Source organism: Urocampus carinirostris, chromosome 1, assembly GCF_059441175.1.
Source record: "Urocampus carinirostris isolate Australia breed hairy pipefish chromosome 1, RoL_Ucar_1.0, whole genome shotgun sequence".
NCBI classification, from domain to species: Eukaryota; Metazoa; Chordata; class Actinopteri; order Syngnathiformes; family Syngnathidae; genus Urocampus; species Urocampus carinirostris.
In genome coordinates this window covers 36576541-36597884 of record NC_142349.1, presented here as the reverse complement: position 1 = coordinate 36597884, position 21344 = coordinate 36576541, and the positions used below count along the sequence as shown (strand labels likewise).

Genomic DNA, 21344 nt, shown 5'->3' with positions numbered 1-21344 from the left:
TAACTGACATGACTCACAGTAAGACCTCTGCTCCTGAGCAATTTGCCCCAACATTTCAAAATTTGAAAGCAGCTTTCCTCAGACTTCATGTTTTAGTTCCTACCAAGGTAATTCAGGGCTCATTTAACACCACTTCAAAACACTGTAAGCTAATGTGTTTAGCCATAGTCACTGTTAAGTCTTCGGATTATTGTTTTTCAGGGAGATCAATCTCGTACAATTAAAAACACACTTTCTGACACAGGCCACGGTGGGCAGTGGGCTAGTTTTCTGAAGAAGTATTTAATTTGTGGGGGAAACCTGAAATTGAATTGCCCTCTGCACACATTTTTTCATTAAAATAATGTTATACACCACAAAGCAGACCCAAAACATAACTCAGTTCTATCACATTTTACTGTCTACTTTTATTCCATTGTCTTACTTTGACATGATAGTTTCAACCATAATATTAGTTTTGATTGATTGATCAATTAAAATTGAACCAATAACCTTAGAACTGTGCCGTGGACATGCTAACGACTTAGCTGCCGTACCACTTTCTACAACAATATTCTTAAAAACAATTCTTTACTGAAAAGACACACTCATTAAGCAACTCAAAAATGTCTGCTTTTCAAGCTTTACAATGGTCAATCCTTTACTTGAAACAACACTTAAACAAAATGTGGCAATGTCTTTAGAGAAACCGTAAACCCTCGTACCATAACGATATTCTGACAATGCATTGGTGAGCCATTGAGTTCCTTACTTTTCATATCCATACTTAAGTGTAGGCTGTGGCTCAAAAGAGTGACAAATTATGAGCAGAGGCTATGACCACTGCATGCTAAACTAACACACGGTACAGAAGTAAAACTGTCCCAGACAGGCTGAAACAGGAACGTTTGGAAAAATTGTAAATCATCTTTTGCAATTTCACACATTTGACACTCTCTGCATCAAACATTGGATTTCTACTTATTTTTTTTATCTTACTCGTCGGCTTTGTGTGACCTTCTTAAATGAACAAGCTATGTTTCCCAGGGCTGAGCTATTTGAAGCTCATAGTTTTGGTCATTTAAGGTTTTCGGCTCCATTCAGACACTGTCCTCACTTACATTTCCACAATGACAAGATCCTAGGGGCCAGACCATAGTCGTCCTCCACTCTGCCCACAGTTAAGTTGCCTCTGGCAGGACTGCTGCATGCTTTGTGTGCTGGTTCTGGCCACCAACCAGGGAAACCCCACAGTCTCTCCATGGTGAATACCGAACACTCTGCCAAGACCATTATGCATCCCTTCAATGGCTGTGAATAGCTGCACACTACAGTACAGCAGATTGTTAAAATGTGCGATTCACCCTGGGCTATACTGTGAGACCATGACACATATACAACCACTGATGAACAACATTAATCCCTGATATGGTTTCCCAGTGTCGTGACGGCCAACAAACAAAGCAAATCCAGATAAAATGCGCCCTACATTGAAAGCTCCAGAAATATGAAAACATTGATGAATGATTTTCCTTGACACAGTTAGTGGGCTAAAGCTATAAAAGCATTACTCCAAAAGCCAAGAGATTATTCTCAAAATTTTGTGGCAGCAGGAAGCCCATCAAAAGCACATTTAACACGCTTAAGTAGGGATTAATATTTATACTTTCAGGATACAGTTAACAAACAACGTTGAAACACATAAAGAGGAGTACATCTCATGAAAAAAACGCAGCACATTTTTAAATAGGCCAGTAAGTTTTTAGCCCCTACTTTTGCAGTAAAAGATCAATTAAATGATGATTTTATTTTTCTAATACATTTTAATTCTGAGTTTCTAGTGTTCTTCTTAGAATATTGCAGTTGTGGTTATTAAAATGAGTCACACCAGCCAGCAGGCAGCGAGCAGGCTTCCTGAGTTAATCTTACGATTAGCCCACACTGATCCCATCAGGACTCCCTAGAACTGCGGCGAAGAGCCTCCAGGTTTATCCTAAAAGTGATTGTCACTAACACAGAATGCACAAAGGGGGCACGCGTAGATGGCGTATAGCCGTATACAGTACAATCCAAGAATTTCAAGAAACTCTCACCCTAACCCAAGGTCCAACAGAAATCCTACAAGGTACATTATGTCATATTTGACCCCTAGTTGTCACTCTACTGTACAGGGCGACCAGAAATGAGTCCAACAAAAAATGAAGAAGAACGACCCTCGTTGCGTCCATGAACAAACTGTAGCCTTTTCCCTTAAATATACCAGACTAGCCTTCTTAGTCTAGCCTTGTCGGGATGTTTGCTAGCCTTATGTCATCACGCAGAATTTCCAGTATTCCCTGAAGTATTGAAGAAAGTAAATGGTAAATGGTCTGCATTTATATAGCGCTTTTCAAGTCAATGAAGACCTCCCAAAGCGCTTTACAATGTGCTTCACACTTACCCATTCACACACACACTCAGTCTGTCATATTTTTCGCACATTCGTTCAGTACTCATTTATCACAAGAGAAAGATAGTGATATACATTTGGACCAGTTTTATTTTAATTTTTTTTTTTTTAATTTTTTAACAAAAACACGATTGTTCTTAGCGACCCCTTAAGAAAACGTTATTCTTGGCTACTAATACATTACAAAGCTTTAACTCTGATGCAGATATTTAGAACGATTTAGAATAGATTTAGCATTGTGTGACAGTACACAAAACATAGTGGACATCAGTAAAAGCTAGTTCCAACTTGAATCCTAGCTCTCAACCCGAAGAATCTGTACTAGCTTGACAAAGGGTTGAACCCACAACCCTGTGAACGTAAGATAAGTATCTTACCAGTTCGGTTATGAGTTATTTAGCATGCTCAAACCGTAGCTCCAACCAAAACCTTGACGCTAACCCAATGCCTAAATCCTCTAAACCTCAAATTTGTCCTGGCTTGACTGGGGATCAAAACTGCAACTCTATGTATGTAACATAAGCATCTTATCACTTGAATTACAGGTAATGTGGTATGTTCAACATTCAAAATTAGCTGTAATTAGTGAGTAATTTGAAACCTTAAAATCTTCAAGCCCTAGTTTAGGGCATAAACATTAACCCTGATTCCAACCAAAACCCTATCAGTTGAGTTACGGGTGATGTGGAACACCTAAAGGTTTAATTTTGTATTTACTTTATACATGCAGAAATGTCCAGCACTGCCGGGAATTCTCCTTGGGCGAGGTTGTTGGGGTTGCTAAGGAGCCAAGCCAAAAGTGGCGGTGTTGGAAAAAAAAAACGGTGTAATTAACTCGCAATCCGAACAACCCCACCTGCTCGGCACACGTATCCACCGAGGCCTACAAAATGCAGTGTTCATATAGTGGTCACATATAACACAATGTCCCTTTAAAACAGCAATTACATGTCAGATACTTGTATCACTTTACCACTAATACTGTGTAGGATATACTTCATTTCATCTTTATATCCTCCAGCTGTTTGAAATACTAGTGGAGAAGCCAGATCTCTAGAGATCAAACCAAGCCTGACTGTCCTCGCCTGACATATCTGGAGCAGCATAGCTTTTGCACGTCAAAGAGTATGGTGATAGTGAAATGTGTCATACGGGTCGGACCCAGAAGTTAAGGGGGCAAGCGGTGTGCCCTTCTGACACGGAGGGGGAAGGGGTGGGATAGCTGCCAAATGACATGCTGTGACAGGCTTCCAGGCTTCTCAAAGTGGGAATGGCATGGAAGGCACAAAAGCAAACACTACAGCTTTGTATTTGCATCCAAGTGTTCGCACATTTGTGCGACACGCAACATTACGTGCCAGTTTTCACTGCGACAAACAGTACACTGTATGTAATAACAAATAAACTAGCCTACGACTAAACATGCACGAAGTTACTTTTGTGAAAGAGAGTTTATGTGCATGTGCATGCAGTGTACAGAGTATAGCAATTACTTTTCCCGATAGCGAGTACTCTAACGCGTTATTAATAAAATTTCCTGTAACTCAACCGTCACTAAAACATGGTGCGTTACTTTGCAATTTTTAAAAGCAGTGAATGATTTTCTTCGTTTCCGATTTACCTTTGCACTTAGCAACAGTCAAAGCTTGATCCACCATCAAAACAACAATGAATATTACACCCCGAAAGGGTTGGCGTGTTTGCATGTACCTACAAAATATAACTGAATACAGTTACGGTGGCGCACTTTCAAGCAGAGTCTGAAAATGTGTAACTCATCCTTTCTGATTTTCTTATATTCTCCCTATCGTATACACTCACATCGAAGCCATATTTACAACTATAATCATTTATATAATTTATAATAATAATGCAATTTAGTTAACACCACCCAAAAGATCATCGGCTCGATAATTTCAAGTCAATTTGGCTCTTTTTGTTTGTAAAATTAGTTTTGCAACACACCGTGCTCGGAGAAAAAAAGAAAAACGTCTTGGACATTAACCAGAAACGGACAAGAATATCTTCGAATTGTTTGACAACAAAAGACAAAATGGATATGGAGTGTCTCTGCTTTGTTAGTTCGCAAGCTTGCACAGGTTGGTGTACATGTTTACTTTGATTTATTTTATTGTGTTGCTATTTTTTAGCAGTTTAAGTGGTTTGGCTTCAATTCGAGTATATATGGTATATACTAGATCAGGGGTGGCGAACAAGTTTGACACAAAGAACCGAATTTTTTAACTGTGAAAGTCAAAGAGCCACACCACGGACTGACCTGTCATAACAGACAGACAGACACAAACACACACAATTAAAAACATATTATTTCCCATAACACACTCCTCTCCTTCAATACAACAAGTATTGTTCTTGTGTTAATTTCAAGGAAAGTGTCCACCCTCAATACACAAAAAAAAAAACTAAACACGAAACAAGGCAAAGAGCCACAGTATATAGAAAATAAGGTGAGGCAAAGAGACGCATTCTTATTGGCGGCTCTAGAGCCACGTGTTAGCCACCCCTGTACTAGATAGTTACTTTCAGAGTAGCGTGCTACTTTTGGGTGTCAATAATCTGGGGGTAATGGAGTGACTTTTTAAATTGAACTGAAATAAATTGTCTTTATTGTCATTGATATCCTTATTGTGAAAGATTGTCTGCAACGAGATAAGACATGGCCCTCCAGGGTAAACATTTGATTAAGACATTAAAGAGAAAATAAGGGAAATGATTGTTAGGATTAAAAGGCAAAACATATTTACAACATAGTGCTTAGAGTCTGGCCTAAGTTATAATAGTAGTGCAATGTTTATGAATGAAAAAGAATAGCATTGTAACAACAGCGCAATGAAAAGAAGTGCAATAACATTGGGCAGCAACAAAAATCCCAAGAATAAGGCGCAGGGTATATATTTTCACAGTTTCTTGCAATATCAATAACTAGTAACAGTAACTATTATTTTTCTGGAACACGTCCAACGCTGGTAAACATAAATATGAAACTCCAGAATGTAGATTGTTCGATATCTGTATTCATCTTGTCTATTCAGGCCAGTTAGTTTCTAAAGTTGTAGTCGCACTGACTGAACACAGAAAAGAATCATCTTACTGGAGGGATGGAAAAGGAATGCTGCAGGCAATTACCTCCCTGACTCCATGTCCTTGGGTCAAAAGGGGAGCGTGCAGTCATAAACACATGGACACCAACAGAGACAAACCTCTGAGCATGCAGACCTCGATTCCCTCTCCCTGCAGCCACACAAATCTGCTGGGAGAAGAACCCCTGATTGTTTAAATTTACGACACCGTGACATTCTGTGCTGTGACAGGACAAAAACGGTCATACAGTACTCAATCCACACAAACGCATACATTATTGCAAATATGATAGTAAGTATTTAGAGTTACTCTTTCCAGTCACTCATTTCATCTGATTCCAAATAAATATACCTCTTGTGCCGTGAACTTGATGATATCAGAAATAATTACAAGTGGGCTCTCTTTATCACGGACACACATGGGCAAACGTTGACAATTTTGCGGCTAAACTTGTTTGACAAGCTCAACAAGAATACAGCATACACTCGAGAGTACGTAGGCGACATAATCGGAAATGAGAATAAAAGAGTTTAGGCCAAACGGTTGTGGGATACGATAGGAAAAGCTGAAACATTGTCCAGATAAAATAAAAATACATGACATGACGTCATGCTTATGTTACATATACAGTCATTTGAACCTACTTCAAAATCACAGCTATCATCTTCATATGTATTAATCTTACAAGATGAAAACAAATAAATTTAAAAAAAAATCGATTTATTAATTCTAAAACTGTTTTTAATATTTCATTCATGCCATCTGAACCATATTCAGCTGTTAAAGAGTGGCGTTTGAGAAGGCCTGAATGAAAACGTTTGGAACGTACCATTCAGGTTTTAGGGACAAATTAATTCTAAAACGACATATATTTACGGGAAAAATAATCTTTCGGCAAAAGACTTTAGAATTTCATTATTCGAGTCCAACTATCATATACTTATACAATGAGTGTTCGTAATAATGGCGGAAAAATGCGTGGAGATAAAAATAACCCCCCTAACGGGTAAGCAGATTGGAATCGTCCAAGATGATGTTAGAACTGCCCTTTATATGCGTTCGACTTCCTAGACGGAGTTAAGTCAAGCAATGAGATGATACAAATTGGCGATACAGTACATATTGCTAAGTACATTTCTTCGACAGAATCTATTTGGACCTCAAGGCGCTTTATGTAACAATGATTTCATGGACGGTTTCTTTTGTTCGAATCCATTCTAGGACGCTTGGTCCGATTAGATACAACTGAAATTAAACTCCGCTGCTAAAGAACAAAGGTGCATTATCTGATTTACTCCAAGACAACGACGCTAACTTGGACTACTTTTGTGAAACGGGAATGATTTATCCTTCTGGAGGTTTATTCTACATCGAGATGGATCCAGCACCACCAGGTAATACAAACCACTGCAGCCATTGTCTCTCTTTAAGAGAGTTAAAATCGCATGTCAACTCCTCTTTACTTGTTTTTTCGATTTGATTGCGTCATTGAGTACAAATGTTCATGTTTGCATTGAACAAATGTCCGTATTTAGGCGAATAAAACGTTCGATCGGTCAAGTCGTGGGCGCTGCGCCTCCTCGATGCAATTGCCCAGGCATGCATAGCGCAATTCGCTTGGCAATTACGTAATACCTCAGCGGACCAGGCGCAGTGGTTCGCCTCCTTGTCTTTTGTCCCAAACGCGAAGCACTATTTTGGCGACAGGGTCTTTGACTTTCGCCGAATAGTCTTAAAGCGTGCAAGGACCAAGTGTGCATCTAGGATAAGGAACAGGGAACGTTTTGAAGGAAATATTGTGCGTCAATGGACAGTTTATGAAACAAGCGCTTTGTTCTCCTCTGCAGCCAGCCGTGCTTAATTAGTGCTAGCTCGCAAAGCTACAGGCAAGCAAGCTAGTAAAGTGGTTTGCAATCCTTTTTTAAGTGATGTATCCTTGGAGAATTGATTTGAGTTAAACATTGCAACCAGCATTTTCGGAATGAAAAAAAAATGCGTAAAAAATGGTGTACAAAAATCGACCAATCCACTACTAAGAGCAAATGCATCTGACTTACTGTCTCGTCTAAAACGAATCATTTATCATTTTTTAATACTGTAATAAGTAAAACATTTTGGCTTGAACATAAAATGATCACATTGGGTGGAACAAAATGAGTTTTTTTGGCGATTCTTTTGTACACCTGTTATCATTTGTTATATATGTTTTCTTACACAAAGACCCACATATTTGCAGTTTGAGGGGATTGTTTTTGCTAGGCATGAAAACCTCTCCCTTTTGGAGAAATTAATCGTTTTGAAGTAAAAAAGTGTGACCTATGTGAATTGTATAGATCCGAGGAGAAAATGTTTTTGTATTAGGAGCGTTCCCAGAGTGAATCGGGCGTCACAGACGATGTGTTTGAAGCAAGATCAGTTTTGTTGGCTCTGGCAGGAGTACTGTATGTATTTGTGTGTGATCTGCATTCGTTTTTATTTCATTATGTCACTATTTTCACTTACGGTAACAGAGACGAATGTTAGAGGAGAGAAAACAGAAATTTGCCCTGAAAGATAGGTAAACACAAAAAACATGACGAGGGAAAGTATTCTTTGGTGTATCTGATTATGAACCGGACTTCGAAGAACATGAAATGAATGCATTCTAAATTTTATGTTGGTAGCGTTCATAGTTGTCAATAAATGATTTGAATCATGTATTCAACAACGATTTGTCACTTTCAAAGCTTAGTTTGGGCTTGAGGGAAAAAAAAAACAATGTTACACCAATTTTTAATAAAAAATTAGGGGTGCGCTCACCTGGAACTCTTAGCTCGTTTCCCTGTGTACCCCATAAAAACTCTTAAATCAGGCTCATGGCCAACATTCAAATAGCCGCCTACATTATTTCTGTATCTGCCTTTTTAAAATCAGTTTTATGAGAAAAAAAGAATGGGGACAATTGAAAGGTTTGCAATAATCTGGGGTCTATGCAGTCCTTTGAGACTCTTTGTGATTAAAGGCGATACAAATAAACATGACTTGACTTTATCAATGTAATACATTTCATGCAATAAAACACTTCTGAAGTAACTCCTATGCATAGGTTTTCAATGCAAATATTTATATTTATTGATTGAAAAGGCAGATATTATTTTGCTATTGCTCTTAAAATTTTGTATACAAATGATATCTGTTAATTTAGTGTTTTAAAAACAATTGTATTAAATGGTCCCTTTTCAAACAAATACACAACGAAAATGCGAAATTCATAGAAAATACATTGATTGGTTTAAAAAAAAAAAAACAATGAAGCCCGGGATTCACGAGAATGATGCAAAACTAAATAGCAATGATTGCTGTACCATAGTTTTAGATGTGCATGCGAAGAGGGTCGAACAGACTTAGGCTACAAACGCTTAGACTTGATGAGACGGCATCTAAACGATCCATGACACTATTGTCCCTATAAGTGACGGTTCCTTTACAGTGGAGCAAAGCCAGGTTTTATCACAAGTTTTCTTCTTTTTTTTTCTTTCTTTTTTTAAAGTTCAGGGTTAATGACTCGGATCTGCGGCTTATGGAACCCACACAAATGTCTAGGTCTTTGCTTACTAAGGGGGAAAAAAGCGGGGGAAGGTGTGCAGGTTTGATTTTTCTGTGGCCAGCAGCTTTTGGTTTTTAGCCTGCTCCTAAAAAGCTGCTGTTGCTGCACCTGACTTCTGTTTATTTTAACGTTAGAAAAAGAGAACGGATGGTGGGCAAACCCCCAATTTTCTCCTCTAGTATAGGCAGCTCTTGTCGTCTACCCAACTGCCCAATGAAAGGCACTTTTGTCCTGACATGAAATATATCGCCCCTCACCTTCTCTTGATGCGGTTTGCCCTCCTTTTTCATCCTGAGGAAAACGCTTTTGGCCAACTTAGATGTTCTTTTCCTTGAAGACTGTTGGGAAACTTGTGAGGGATTTGCAAGGCCTCATTAAGTACAGAAGACGGGTCGCGAAGTTCAGGAGGTAATTCAGTACTGATCTCTCAATTGAAGCATAATTGCACAATTAAATATTTAAGACCGTGCTCAAGCTTTAGTAGAGTATTATGTGGCGAACCTTCCATGATGAACAATTGCTGTAAAAAAATACAAAATTGTGCCGTAGTTTTAAATTAGACAAATAATTAATTGGAACCCATCTAACGTTCTCAAATCTGCCCCAAGGATCTTAAGAGTTGGCATTATTTCAAACATTACTAAAATTTGTGATAAGTCATGACACAAGCTCGTGCAACAACTACCCCTTGGGTGTCAGTCATGATGTGTCATGTGACATCTTTTGGAAACATGCCTGGGCTTGTCCCTGACAAGCCACCAGGCAAGGCTGCCACAGAATTACTTGAGCAAGAGGTGTGGTGTGCTTTGTTGATAATTTTTGAGACATTTTTGAATCTTTAATTATTAATATTTGCCCTAATTGCTTACTGTTTTTCTTAGCTCTCCCTCCCAGGTCAACAAAGCCAATGTCTTCCGGCGAGAACAATAACTGCCTTTCATCACAGTCCAACTCACTACAAGATGCTGAGTGGTACTGGGGTGACGTAACCAGGTAAAGACGGGCGCAAACTTAAATTATATCAGCTTGTATTGCCAGGCATTTGACTTTTGAATGGGTGGTCGTGTTTCATCTATGAACCATTTCTGCCCCCCCCTAGGGATGAGGTAAACGAGAAGCTTCGTGACACACCCGATGGCTCCTTTCTGGTACGCGATGCATCCACAAAGTTGCAGGGAGACTTTACGCTGACATTAAGGTAATGGGGTTTTATTAAAGTTGTATTTGATGTGGTTTGTGTCCCATTTTACCTAACATTAAATAAACAAATAAATTGTGGTTAACAGGAAAGATGGCCATAACAAACTGATCAAGATATACCATCGCGATGGGAAGTATGGGTTCTCAGACCCACTCACATTTTCTTCAGTGGTGGCGCTCATTTGGCACTATCAGCACCATCCATTAGTGGAGTACAATGCAACGTTGGACCTGATGCTCACACATCCAGTATCTCGCTACCAACAGGTTAGTGTAAACTACGACATTCACCTTGAATTAGCATTGCCCTGAATCCTGCAAATACAAACCCAATTAGAAAGAGGTCTTTTCAATTAGTTTCGTTGGAGTTGAATTATTTACAATTTCTTTTTTCATATAAAGCGTTGTGTTACTAAAAATTAGCTTATAACCTTTGTCTAGTAATCGTATAATTGTTTGCTTGTGTAGGGTTTTGTAAACTCAATTACTAATTTACCTTTAGAATTACCTAACAGAATTTATATTAAACACCTAACCTTTATAAATCTGATTTGTCTTCACACCAGCCGAAGGAAAACTGTCTTAATCTTGCTTCAAGAAAGCTCAAAGAAGTCCATTGTCAGTATCAGGAGAAATCTAAGGAGTTTGATCGTCTTTATGAAGCCTTCACTAAGACGTCGCAGGTAATAACTTCAACTGAGTTGATAATGACCTCTGGTGGTGTTTCCGCTTGACCAAAAATAAATTGGTGTCCCTTAAACTGATTATCTAATTTCAGGAAATCCAAATGAAACAAACTGCAATCGAGGCATTCAACGAAACAATGATGATCTTTGAAGAGCAGTGTCGTGAACAGGAGCGCTACGGGGAAGAATTTGAGAGGAACAATCAGTCGGAAGGAGCCGATGAAGATCTTGAGAGGTACTACCACGATTGCTTTTAGTTTTCAAAGTAGACCCCTTTCTAGTTTATGATCGGCTCAGCAATTAAACACTCATCATTTAATCATTTTTAAAAATTGCACAATTTTGAGATTGATGGTAAAAATTTGAGTTTAACTTGAATTACTAAAAGCTTTTGCTAATTATCAAACAATTGTAATTAATAAATTGTCATTGTTTTAAGCTGTAAGTCACTCATGCATCATGAATCTGAAATGTTACTAAGATTTATAATTTCTTTTAGATTTTTGATAAACTATGAGAAGTTGAAGTGCCGTCTCAGCGACATCTATGACAGCAAGATTCACCTTGAAGAAGACTTGCGCAGTCAGGTTGAGGACTACAGAGAGACCGACCGAAAGATGAACAGTTTGCGACCAGACTTAATACAGCTGCGCAACATCAGAGACCAGTATCTCAAGTGAGTATCCTGAGATAAGAGTGTTGTCATGACTTTTTTAAGGATGACACTTCTATGATCAATAATGTTTAACAAATGTCATTGATATTTTTTCAATATGCAGCTGGCTCAATCACAAAGGTGTACGGCAGAAACGCATAAATGATTGGCTCGGAATACTGAAAGACAGCCTTGATGAGTAAGTACAATTGCACAAATAAATTGTTTTCGAAGTGGGCAAGTATTGATGCTGATGCAAGTTTTATTCAAGTACTCGCTATTGGCCGTTTAACAATCAGGATCTAGCAATTTTTCTCTAATTTCAGATATTTCAAATTAATATTGAGGAAAATGTATGTTGGAATAAATGGTAATTATTCAAAAATATTCCCCCCTTTTATTTTTTCAAAAGGAATGGGCATTTTATAATACTTTATTGAAGTAGATAATTTAAATATACATATTTGTAATTGGTATCACTGACTTCTAAATAGTTTACTTTCGGTACCAGGCTAAAAAGATGTGGTATGCAAAGTCCCCATTGTTGCCAACTTTTCAGGCAAATTGTCCTTTGTTTTTGCAGTACCTACGTTTTGAAAGGAGATGAGAAGAATTTACCGCATCAGGATGAGTCGAGTTGGTTTGTGGGCGAACTGAGCAGGACTGAGGCCGAAGAAATGCTTCAGGGAAAAGATCCTGGGACATTCCTCATCCGTGAGAGCAGCAAGCAAGGCTGCTATTCCTGTTCTGTTGTGTGAGTATCTAAAGCTATTACTAGACGATGATTAAAGTCATTAACGAGTAAAAGTCATTGTGGTATTTTCTTTTTCAATTTCAGAGTTGACGAAGACGTGAAGCATTGCATGATCTACAGCACGCCACACGGTTACGGCTTCGCTGAGCCTTACGATGCCCACTGCTCACTGAAAGACCTTGTTCTGCACTACCGCTTGCACTCCTTAGTGCAACACAATGACGCCCTAGATGTGAGGCTGTCCCATCCAGTACAAGCCAAAGCGACCGCAATGCCTTCGCAACACGCAGAGGAACACAAACTCTTACAGACTCCCAAACAGACAGTGAGGCTCTCGCCGGCTGCTCCAGAATTGTAAACTAAATAAGATTATCTAAAGGACATGTTTACTGTATCCTGTGAGAAGGACTGCATCAAGGTGCATTGTTGAAATGTTGCACTAAAGTGATTCCATCAGTGGGACTGGAACTTGAATGTCAGCTTCTATTACTTTAGTTTTTAAGAAACTGTTATTTCCAAAAAGATTATGTACTTGGTATATTGTTGTCCGTTTGTTGGGCGTTCATTTTAGGTGGAATTGACATGCCGCATCTTGGTTGGATTTCTACCGTCTGAGCTGACCATGCCACAGATTTTGCTTCGAATTAAATTGGCTATGAAAAGTAGATATACATAAATATATTGGAATACTATTACTACTACTTAGTACTTTGGTGCGGGGAAAATGGTGCTGTACACAGGTAGTTTCTGTTATCCCGGTTTGGTGGACCAAACCATTTTTCTGGGTAAATACCACTTGTGAATATGTGAAAAATTGTGGTGCAATTTGAAAATTTGCCCCGTTCATACAGTCAAGTGGTTATTATGTAGCATTAACATCTGTATAAACAAAATCTTTATAAATGCATACTCGATGTGAACCCATTGACCAATGCAATTGGTTGAGCAAAGAAAACAATTTTGCTCTATCAATGCTTTTGGGAAATTCTTTGGCAATTACCTACAACTGCTGATGAAAACAATCTGAAGTACTGTATGGTATAATCTGTTACTCAAATAATTATAAGCCTTTTGTATTCTATATTTTTTCTACAAACATGCCACAAGATGAAAGCTTGAAGAAAGTGCAATCCAACAGTATTTCTATTGTTGCAAAGTGTGACGGTGGTGTGAAGGTCGTGCAGTTATGAATGGTTGACATGTGCCACAAAAATGCACTCTTTGGTGGTGTCGGTAAGATGTGGCCTCAAATGTTCTTTTGAACATTGAGAAAGTCCAGAAGTATCCTGCCTCCATTACTTGAATTGTGGCATCGCAAGAGCTTTTGAATGTGTTTCTTGACATGCAGCCTACATAACTAATGGCGCAAAGAGTCTGTTTAACTTCGCACATTTTTCTTTTCCAAGTTTGTGAACAACAGAAAATATGTACTGCGAAACTCAAATGTATTTTGGAAGTTCCTTCTTGGGACCCGTTAAAAACTCCAGAAGGGGATGGAGGAAATGCCTTGGGTGAAGCTGAGAAATGTGAGATCCCGACCTTTTTCTTGCTGAAAGACAATAAACTGATGAGGGTTTTGTCATCTTAATGCTATTTTGTGCTGCATTATTTCAGACCTTTGCTCATTATTTGATTCATCCTTATGTCAAAATAATATACAGGACTGTCTCAGAAAATTAGAATATTGTGTTAAAATTCTTTATTTTCTGTAATGCAATTAAAAAAACAAAAATGTCATACATTCTGGATTCATTACACATCAACTGAACTATTTCAAGCCTGGCAATCGTTTGTCGTTTGACACCAACCTCTAAAATCATGTTCTTCCCCTCTTAAACAACAAATGTAATTGTTAAACCATAATCTATTGATAGACGTTATATTTTTTAAGCCAAAAGTAAAATCTAAAAAGTTCTAATGTATTATGTAGTCAATTAAGATTCAAAAAGCATCATCACCATATTTGTATCCATACTTGGCATATTAATATAGCTCAGGCTTTAGCCAATGACCAATCATGGTTCTGCTTCAGAAAAGCAGAACCGGAATTGTTAGAACCATGATCTGTTGCCGCCAGCTCAGCCCTGGTAACGTAACCAAGTTTTGACACAAACTCTCAAAATGGGCACTCCCTGAAAAGAATAAAAACAAATGTATTTTGCTTTGCAATTAAAATTATACAAACACAATGTTAATCAAAATGCTGTGTTTGGACGAGTGATGAACAATACCAGTTATTGTTAGGACGTTCTCTGGGTTGACTTTCACTTATCAATATTATTGATTTGTAACTGAAATAATGACCTGTAGGTGTTTCCTGCCCAAGGGCAGCAAGTTATAGCTTATGTAACTATTGTATTCCAATGAACTTTGGGTTCAACAGCGATAGGACGCACTGGGGGACATACCGAGGACAGCTGGAAGAGAAAGGAAGTGACCAATACAATCGCAGGATATGCTTTGGAACTTGTATCCCAGCCTGGTATGTCCGCATTATCTCACTCAAAGAAAATCTGGGCCATTTGCCACATGCAGTCATTTCATTTCAGGCTAGAAGAAAAGTTTGGTTTGCAAACATTAGAAAGTACTGAGAAGCCTCACTTTCATTCAAGGAGTTTTTCACACATTGTTGTAATGGGAAAGGCACGCAAAATGTCTGAAATAACCCAGAGTACTATCAACTCAAAAGCACTTGTACAAACACTGATATATAGAAAACACTGTTTAGGGCAATGTCCCCAGTTGACACTAGTGTGACCAAGAACAACATGTGGCCTTTATCAGTCCTCACATACGGCTCACATTAGGCAGGGATTATTAAGGTGAAGAGGCCAGGGATGTACGCCGAGGAGAGCCTCAGTTCCAGGCAATGGATTATTCTTCCCTACCTGTCTCAGCACTTAGATGGTGGAAATATCTCATGACTGATCCCTTAGATGGCCCCCATTCCTTTAAAATAAACTGAGAGAGATATGGGGTTATGCAGAAGAAAGAGTATTTTTTTAGAGACGGGTGAATACTGTTACCAGGTATCGGTGCCTTTTTAAGCTACTTAAAACGGTAGTTTGTACCAATATTGACTGCCTGTTATTCACCAATTGACAACAAGGAACTTAAAATTAAAAAGGTATCTTTTCATCAAACAAACAGATAAATATTGATTAAACATATTTAGTTTAGGATTCACATTTTTGCAGAGGGAAGGAAATTTTATTTGGAATAGAAGCTGCTGGTGTCCTTCAACAAAACCACGGTGGAGAGCATTCTTACAAACGGCATCACGATGTGATCTGCCGGGAGCATGGTCGCAGACATTAAAACCATACAGAAATTCATCAACACAGAAAATCATTTGCTGCTCTCTACCCAGTCTGGCAGGGCCAACAACATCATAAAGGACTCCTCTCACCCCAGCCAAAGCCTTTTCATCTGCTTGCTTCGGGTAGGTGCTAGAGGTTGCTCAAAACAAGGACTAACAGACTCAGACAGTTTCAATTAATGTAAAATTATTTTGGAATTTTTTTGCTGCTCAATATTATAAATTGTTTTAGTGTTTTGCTATGCATGTAGCTGTATGTAGACAGTCGGGAATACTCGATTGGTCGAACAGACGAGGGCAAGGGAGAGGCACGGAATTGTTAATGCGGAGGCAAGCAACAAAAATATCGAGGCTTAGTAGAGCAGACCTAAATCGTAACCGTATGTGAAAGTCTGTTCTGAACGTTTTGTATACGGTACATTATCAGGAAACTTAACATACTTATCTGTACATTCAAGGAAACTGTGCGGGTCAGATGTATCGACATTTCGTTCTGTATACACGTGTACTAGAATGACAATAAATTAGATCTGAATCTGATATCTTGTCAGGCCAGACATTTGTTTTTACTTCCATGTGCAGACTATTCATTAACAGCACTTGGTCTCATCTTGATGCTAGCTACTAACTATCTGTACTCTTTTCAGATTATCTCCATATAAGTCAAAAACAGAAATGCGTATTTGCATGTTGTAATCACGCAGCCTTAAACTCACGTTGAATTACTTTTTAACGTTTTACTAAACTTTTGCTGAACAGGCAAACCATCTGTTTCGTACTCTTTTTTTTGAAAAACTATCAGACATCGAACAACATAAGTCCACATAAAACCACTACCGCGTATCTGCTGTATTTTGGCCTCTTTATCCTGACATTCATTTTATCTTAATTTTCTCTTTTTTAGATGTTTATTCTGGGCCTAGAGTGTCATCTCTAATCTCGCAAACAATATTTACTTTGTTGTTCTCAGCGACAACATATACAACTCTAATTTATGCACTGATGTTATCTCTATTTAGTACATTATTAATGACTACTAAAGATTTCGGATATTAGACTGAATTAAATGTGGTGCATCTGTAGTCATCTATCGTGCAAAGAAACACGTGAATCCAATACTGTTCTGTTAGGCCCATGAACATTTCCTGCAACCTGAAATATCCCCCCAAACCTGGCTACCTCCCAGAGTAACTTGCCTACACAGCAGTTAAACTAACACAACTAAATCTCTTTTCCTTTTCCCGAGCTCCCTCCCTCTGAAAATAAAAACCAGCCCCCACGCCCTTTTCCTCTTAAAAATAATACACACTCCTCCATTTCCTTAGCCCTTCATTTTCATTCCACTGATCATTTGTCAGCACGCGCACAGAAATCGCAGCTGTCCCTAGATTCTCTTTTTCGACTTAATAGTGTGGCGAATACTTTTTATAGTCACACTTTAAATGTAGTGGCGAGACCATTAAATGACTTACAAGCTTGGGGGGAAATAGGTTCAGGCATTCGGCACCGCCAGCTCCAATCATCTCACTCCTCCTCTCTGTCTCCGTCCGATTCCTCTGCGTTCAGGCCAGACTCACAGCCAATGGAAAGCCGAGAACGTGAAGCCTGTCATCCAATCAGGATTCAGTTGCTATGTTGAAGTAGAATCGATACTGTTTATGTTTTTTTCAACCTCCCCCTTTTTATTAGCTCACGATATAGAATCCTCATACTCATAGGCTGAGCGCTTGTTGCTTACCTGTCCAACTCCAGGCAAAAGCAACATAAACAATTCGACAATCACGCTTCACATTTACTCTTCGGTCTAGACTGCAAATGGCATAGTTACCCTAATCACACTGTTGTATTTGCTTATATCGGGTCACCAGTTCATCTTTCTATTGTTATATAATAAAGGTTGCAAATTAAAAATACCAGGGTTTTCGAACTCATTTTATCTCGGGGTCACATGGTAGAAAAAACATTCTCATGGTGGCCAGACTAATAAATGAATGGCATGAAAAGTTTGCCTTAGCTGGAGGGCTGGGAGTCATTTAGGAGCCTCACAATCAAATTATCATTCAGGGGTGTAAGATTGGGCTGCATGGAGCCCCGAGGTTTCCTCTGAACGTTTTAAAATCCTCAGTGCTCCTCCATAGCAAGTAATTTTTCACTTATCTGATTAAACCTCTTAAAAAAATAAGAAAACAAAAATTTTTAGCTTACCCGTTGCCATTTTAGTCACTCGGGGTTGATGGGTTTGGATTATGATTGTGTGTAACAAAAAGAATTGACAATTCGTGTTTGTATCAGTTAGATTTTAGTCGTAGTAAAGTTTCCGTGGACTGTGTAATAAGCCTGGCGGCACAACGGCTGACTTTTTAGTGCTTTTGTGGCACAATTCTGAGGTCCTGAGTTCAAATCCAGCAATCAGCCTCCCTGGCGGAGTTTGCATGTTCTCTCTGTGCCTCCTCAGGTTTCTTCCAGGCCTTCCGGTTTCCTCCCACATTCCAAAAACATGCATTGCAAGTAAATTGTTGACTCCAAAATTGTCCATAGGTATGAGTGGACGTGTAGCTGGGATGGGCTCCTGCGCTACCCTAGTGAGGATAAGCGATGCAGCCAATATATGTGCCAAGCCCTCTTGCCCAACTTCAGTGACCTTTGACCTTTTGGAGGCATGGACCAAAATTCTTACACTACATAAATGTCCTTTGGGTAGAAGTTGTTACAACTACAAAGAAGGTACCTACTTTAATTCCTCACCTATTACTCTTAACTTCTATCTACCTTTTACTGTCTATACATAGGAAATACCATGGGCTGATATTTTCTATTTTAAGGGGACATTGTGTGTTCTTTACCACCTCCTATGAATACGCAGATATCTACTATATTTGTTTGTTTGTTTGTACATGATTCAAATTGAATCTTTTCTTCCGGCGCCGTCACGAATGGCAGCCACTCCAGCAGCTCCCGTGTTATTTTCGATTGTTCTCGATTGTTCTCAGCTCAGGGATGCTGCTGGAAATGTGAATTTCCCTTCGGGGATGAACAAAGTATCTATCTATCTATCTATCTAGTAGTAGAAAGAAACTTCAGTTAATAATAAAAAAAATATTAATTCAAATAATAAGCAAAACTACATTAACTATCATACAAATGTGCATTTTTTTGAACACTAGTTGACCGAGGTCCTATTTGCATGTGTTTTAAATAACATGAGCTTCCCTAGAGTGAGCTGACATAGTTGTCGGCCGTATTGCTTCTACGGGTGCCCAAAAACAAAAACCTTCGAGAAAGGCCTGGCAAAAAATAATGAGAAGACAAATTATGTGGTTTGGTCACTTAGAGTCTGGTTAATTTGGATTCTTCCTCAAGATTTTTAGCAGTCATGTTCAGTTGGTACTACACCAGACATGTCAAACATACGGCCCGCAGGCCAGATACAGCCCATTAGATCTGCCCACTATTTATTTCCTGGTATAGATAAATTAAATGGTAAATGTCTGCATTTATATAGCACTTTTCAAGTCAATGAAGACTTCCCAAAGCGCTTTACACTGTGCTTCACACTTACCCATTCACACACACTCACACGCACACTCACTAATATAGCAAAGAAAGAGGCGAGTCTCTAGTCTATGTCATTTCTATCAAAAGTTTTTTTTTTTTAATGGCTGAAAAAACAAGTGCTCTCTCTGGCCGCTTTATGGCAGTGTTGAGTTTGTATAGAATGGTGACTGGGTTCAAGTATTCAATTGCATTCACCCGATTGTTAAAAAAAACAGTTAACATATTCAATGGCAAACGTGAAAATCCCTTTTGCACATTTTTTTCTGAATAAATGTGTTGTGTTCAGAAAAGAACCCTTGTCATCCTTGATTCTAATGCGTAGGATAGGCTTAAAAGGAGGCTCAGCGATGAAGCATATTACTCGAAAACAACACTAATAATTTGGAATTGACATTCTTTTACTGATCCGGCCAGCTTGAGAACAGAAAATCTCTATCCGGCCCCTGAGCCAAAATGAGTTTGAGAACCCTGCACTGAAAAATCAGCTTCGCCTAGTGGTCAAAAAAAATACACTGTCCCTTTAATTACATTTTTTTTAACACTTATTATTTATTTTTTTGCATAACAGATGTAATAGTTGTGTTTTGCAAATCAATATTTTAGAAAATTTTAAGCGTTGTCCGTTACAAAATAATCACGTGCCCCGGGTCTGGTATCAGTTGGAAATAAACTCATTATAATATTATAGACAAAATTATAGACGAAAACCTCAGAAAATGTCATTACTTTAAAACCATTCAAATCTCATGATGTTTTCCGTCCTTGGTGGAGATGAATGTTTCAACAGAAGACAAGAGACCCAAGAGAAAGCAGCCAGACAAGCTTTGTTTTTTTTCATACAGAATGATAATTATGGCAACCACTTTCCATAGAATGGACCTCACACAATTTTTTTCCACCCTCTAAACTCACAAGATTCCTTTATTTCCGCCGCAATCATCACTTTAGAAATAACACAATGATAGTTGAGAGGAAGCCCAGTGGCGAAAAATTCCACCCATGACAGGGCTATGTAAGTATCAATGTAAAACATTGGGGGATGCTGCACTCTTAGAAAATAAATAAATAAATTATATATATATATATATATATATATATATATATATATATATATATATATATATATATATATATATATATATATATATATATAGTTGGATGCATTGAATTGAAAAATGAATTTTTATTAAAATGCCTTTCACCAATTTGGACACAAACGTGGAGTGGAATGAAAGGTTTCTATATAATGTAGTTTTTATGTAATCACGTTATTGAATGCCTGAAAAAATGCTTTTTTTCCAAATGCCAAAATATTTAAATCGCATTAATTCACTGCAGCCACTTTACTTCTCACAAGCATCTGTTTTGCATCCAGATAATATTCCGAGTACTCAGCAACAGAGACATACAGACCTCTTGTGAGACAACACATGAGGCATCCAGGACAACACGAGGAACCAAATCTGCCATGTTTTAACCTCAGGTCAAAACAACTTATCTAACATTTTTTTAACTCAAGTTGATTACACTATGCCCTATCATTTTGGGCAAGGGGTGACCAATCTAGGGTGTCAGCAGTGCTTGCTCAAACTCTGCAGCCATAGTAAAATGTGAATTTTCATTTGTATTTATAACAATGAATCATTGCATTCCGTTAAAAAAAGATACAGGCTTGACTTATGTATATTTAAATATTGTATAAAATATGTTTAACAATTACTACAACATATATCACTGTGCGTCTAACGGGAAGATTCTAAAACAGAATTTAAGCAATCACCGGGATCGTGTAATATGCAAATACACTATTCGTTCAATGTGTTATTATTATACTATTACTATTGTAGTTTATGTTTTAAAATAATCACTTGGGTGAAAATGACGTCATATTGTATTCTTTATTTGGGTCGTTTGCAATCATTTTCTCTTGTTGGTCTTTTTTTGGTGTAACACTGTCATCTGGCGGTGTATTTTATAGATACAAATAGAGGTCACCATCAGTATAAAAATTAATTTTTTTGTCTGATTGGAATAGAGTTCCAATGTCCATTATCGCAGA

General features: G+C 38.2%; 1 protein-coding gene and 1 long non-coding RNA gene across 2 annotated transcripts in view; one reads left to right on the top strand and one right to left on the bottom strand.

The window, feature by feature from the left end:
- Positions 1 to 5698, bottom strand: part of LOC148374530 (uncharacterized) — a 36193-nt gene extending 30495 nt beyond the window's left edge. The window contains exon 1 of the long non-coding RNA XR_015850667.1: positions 5576 to 5698. This is a non-coding gene — a long non-coding RNA (uncharacterized LOC148374530). The remainder of the gene's footprint in view (positions 1 to 5575) is intronic.
- Positions 5699 to 6576: 878 nt separating this feature from the next.
- LOC148374529 (phosphatidylinositol 3-kinase regulatory subunit gamma-like) lies at positions 6577 to 14004 on the top strand. Its single transcript, XM_088337552.1, has 10 exons — positions 6577 to 6924; positions 9998 to 10109; positions 10216 to 10314; positions 10403 to 10583; positions 10883 to 10999; positions 11095 to 11237; positions 11502 to 11678; positions 11782 to 11856; positions 12241 to 12411; positions 12496 to 14004. Exons 1-10 carry the CDS (start codon positions 6870 to 6872, stop codon positions 12767 to 12769), a joined length of 1404 nt encoding a protein of 467 aa, XP_088193678.1. The 5' UTR covers positions 6577 to 6869; the 3' UTR covers positions 12770 to 14004.
- The last annotated feature ends 7340 nt before the right edge of the window (positions 14005 to 21344 follow it).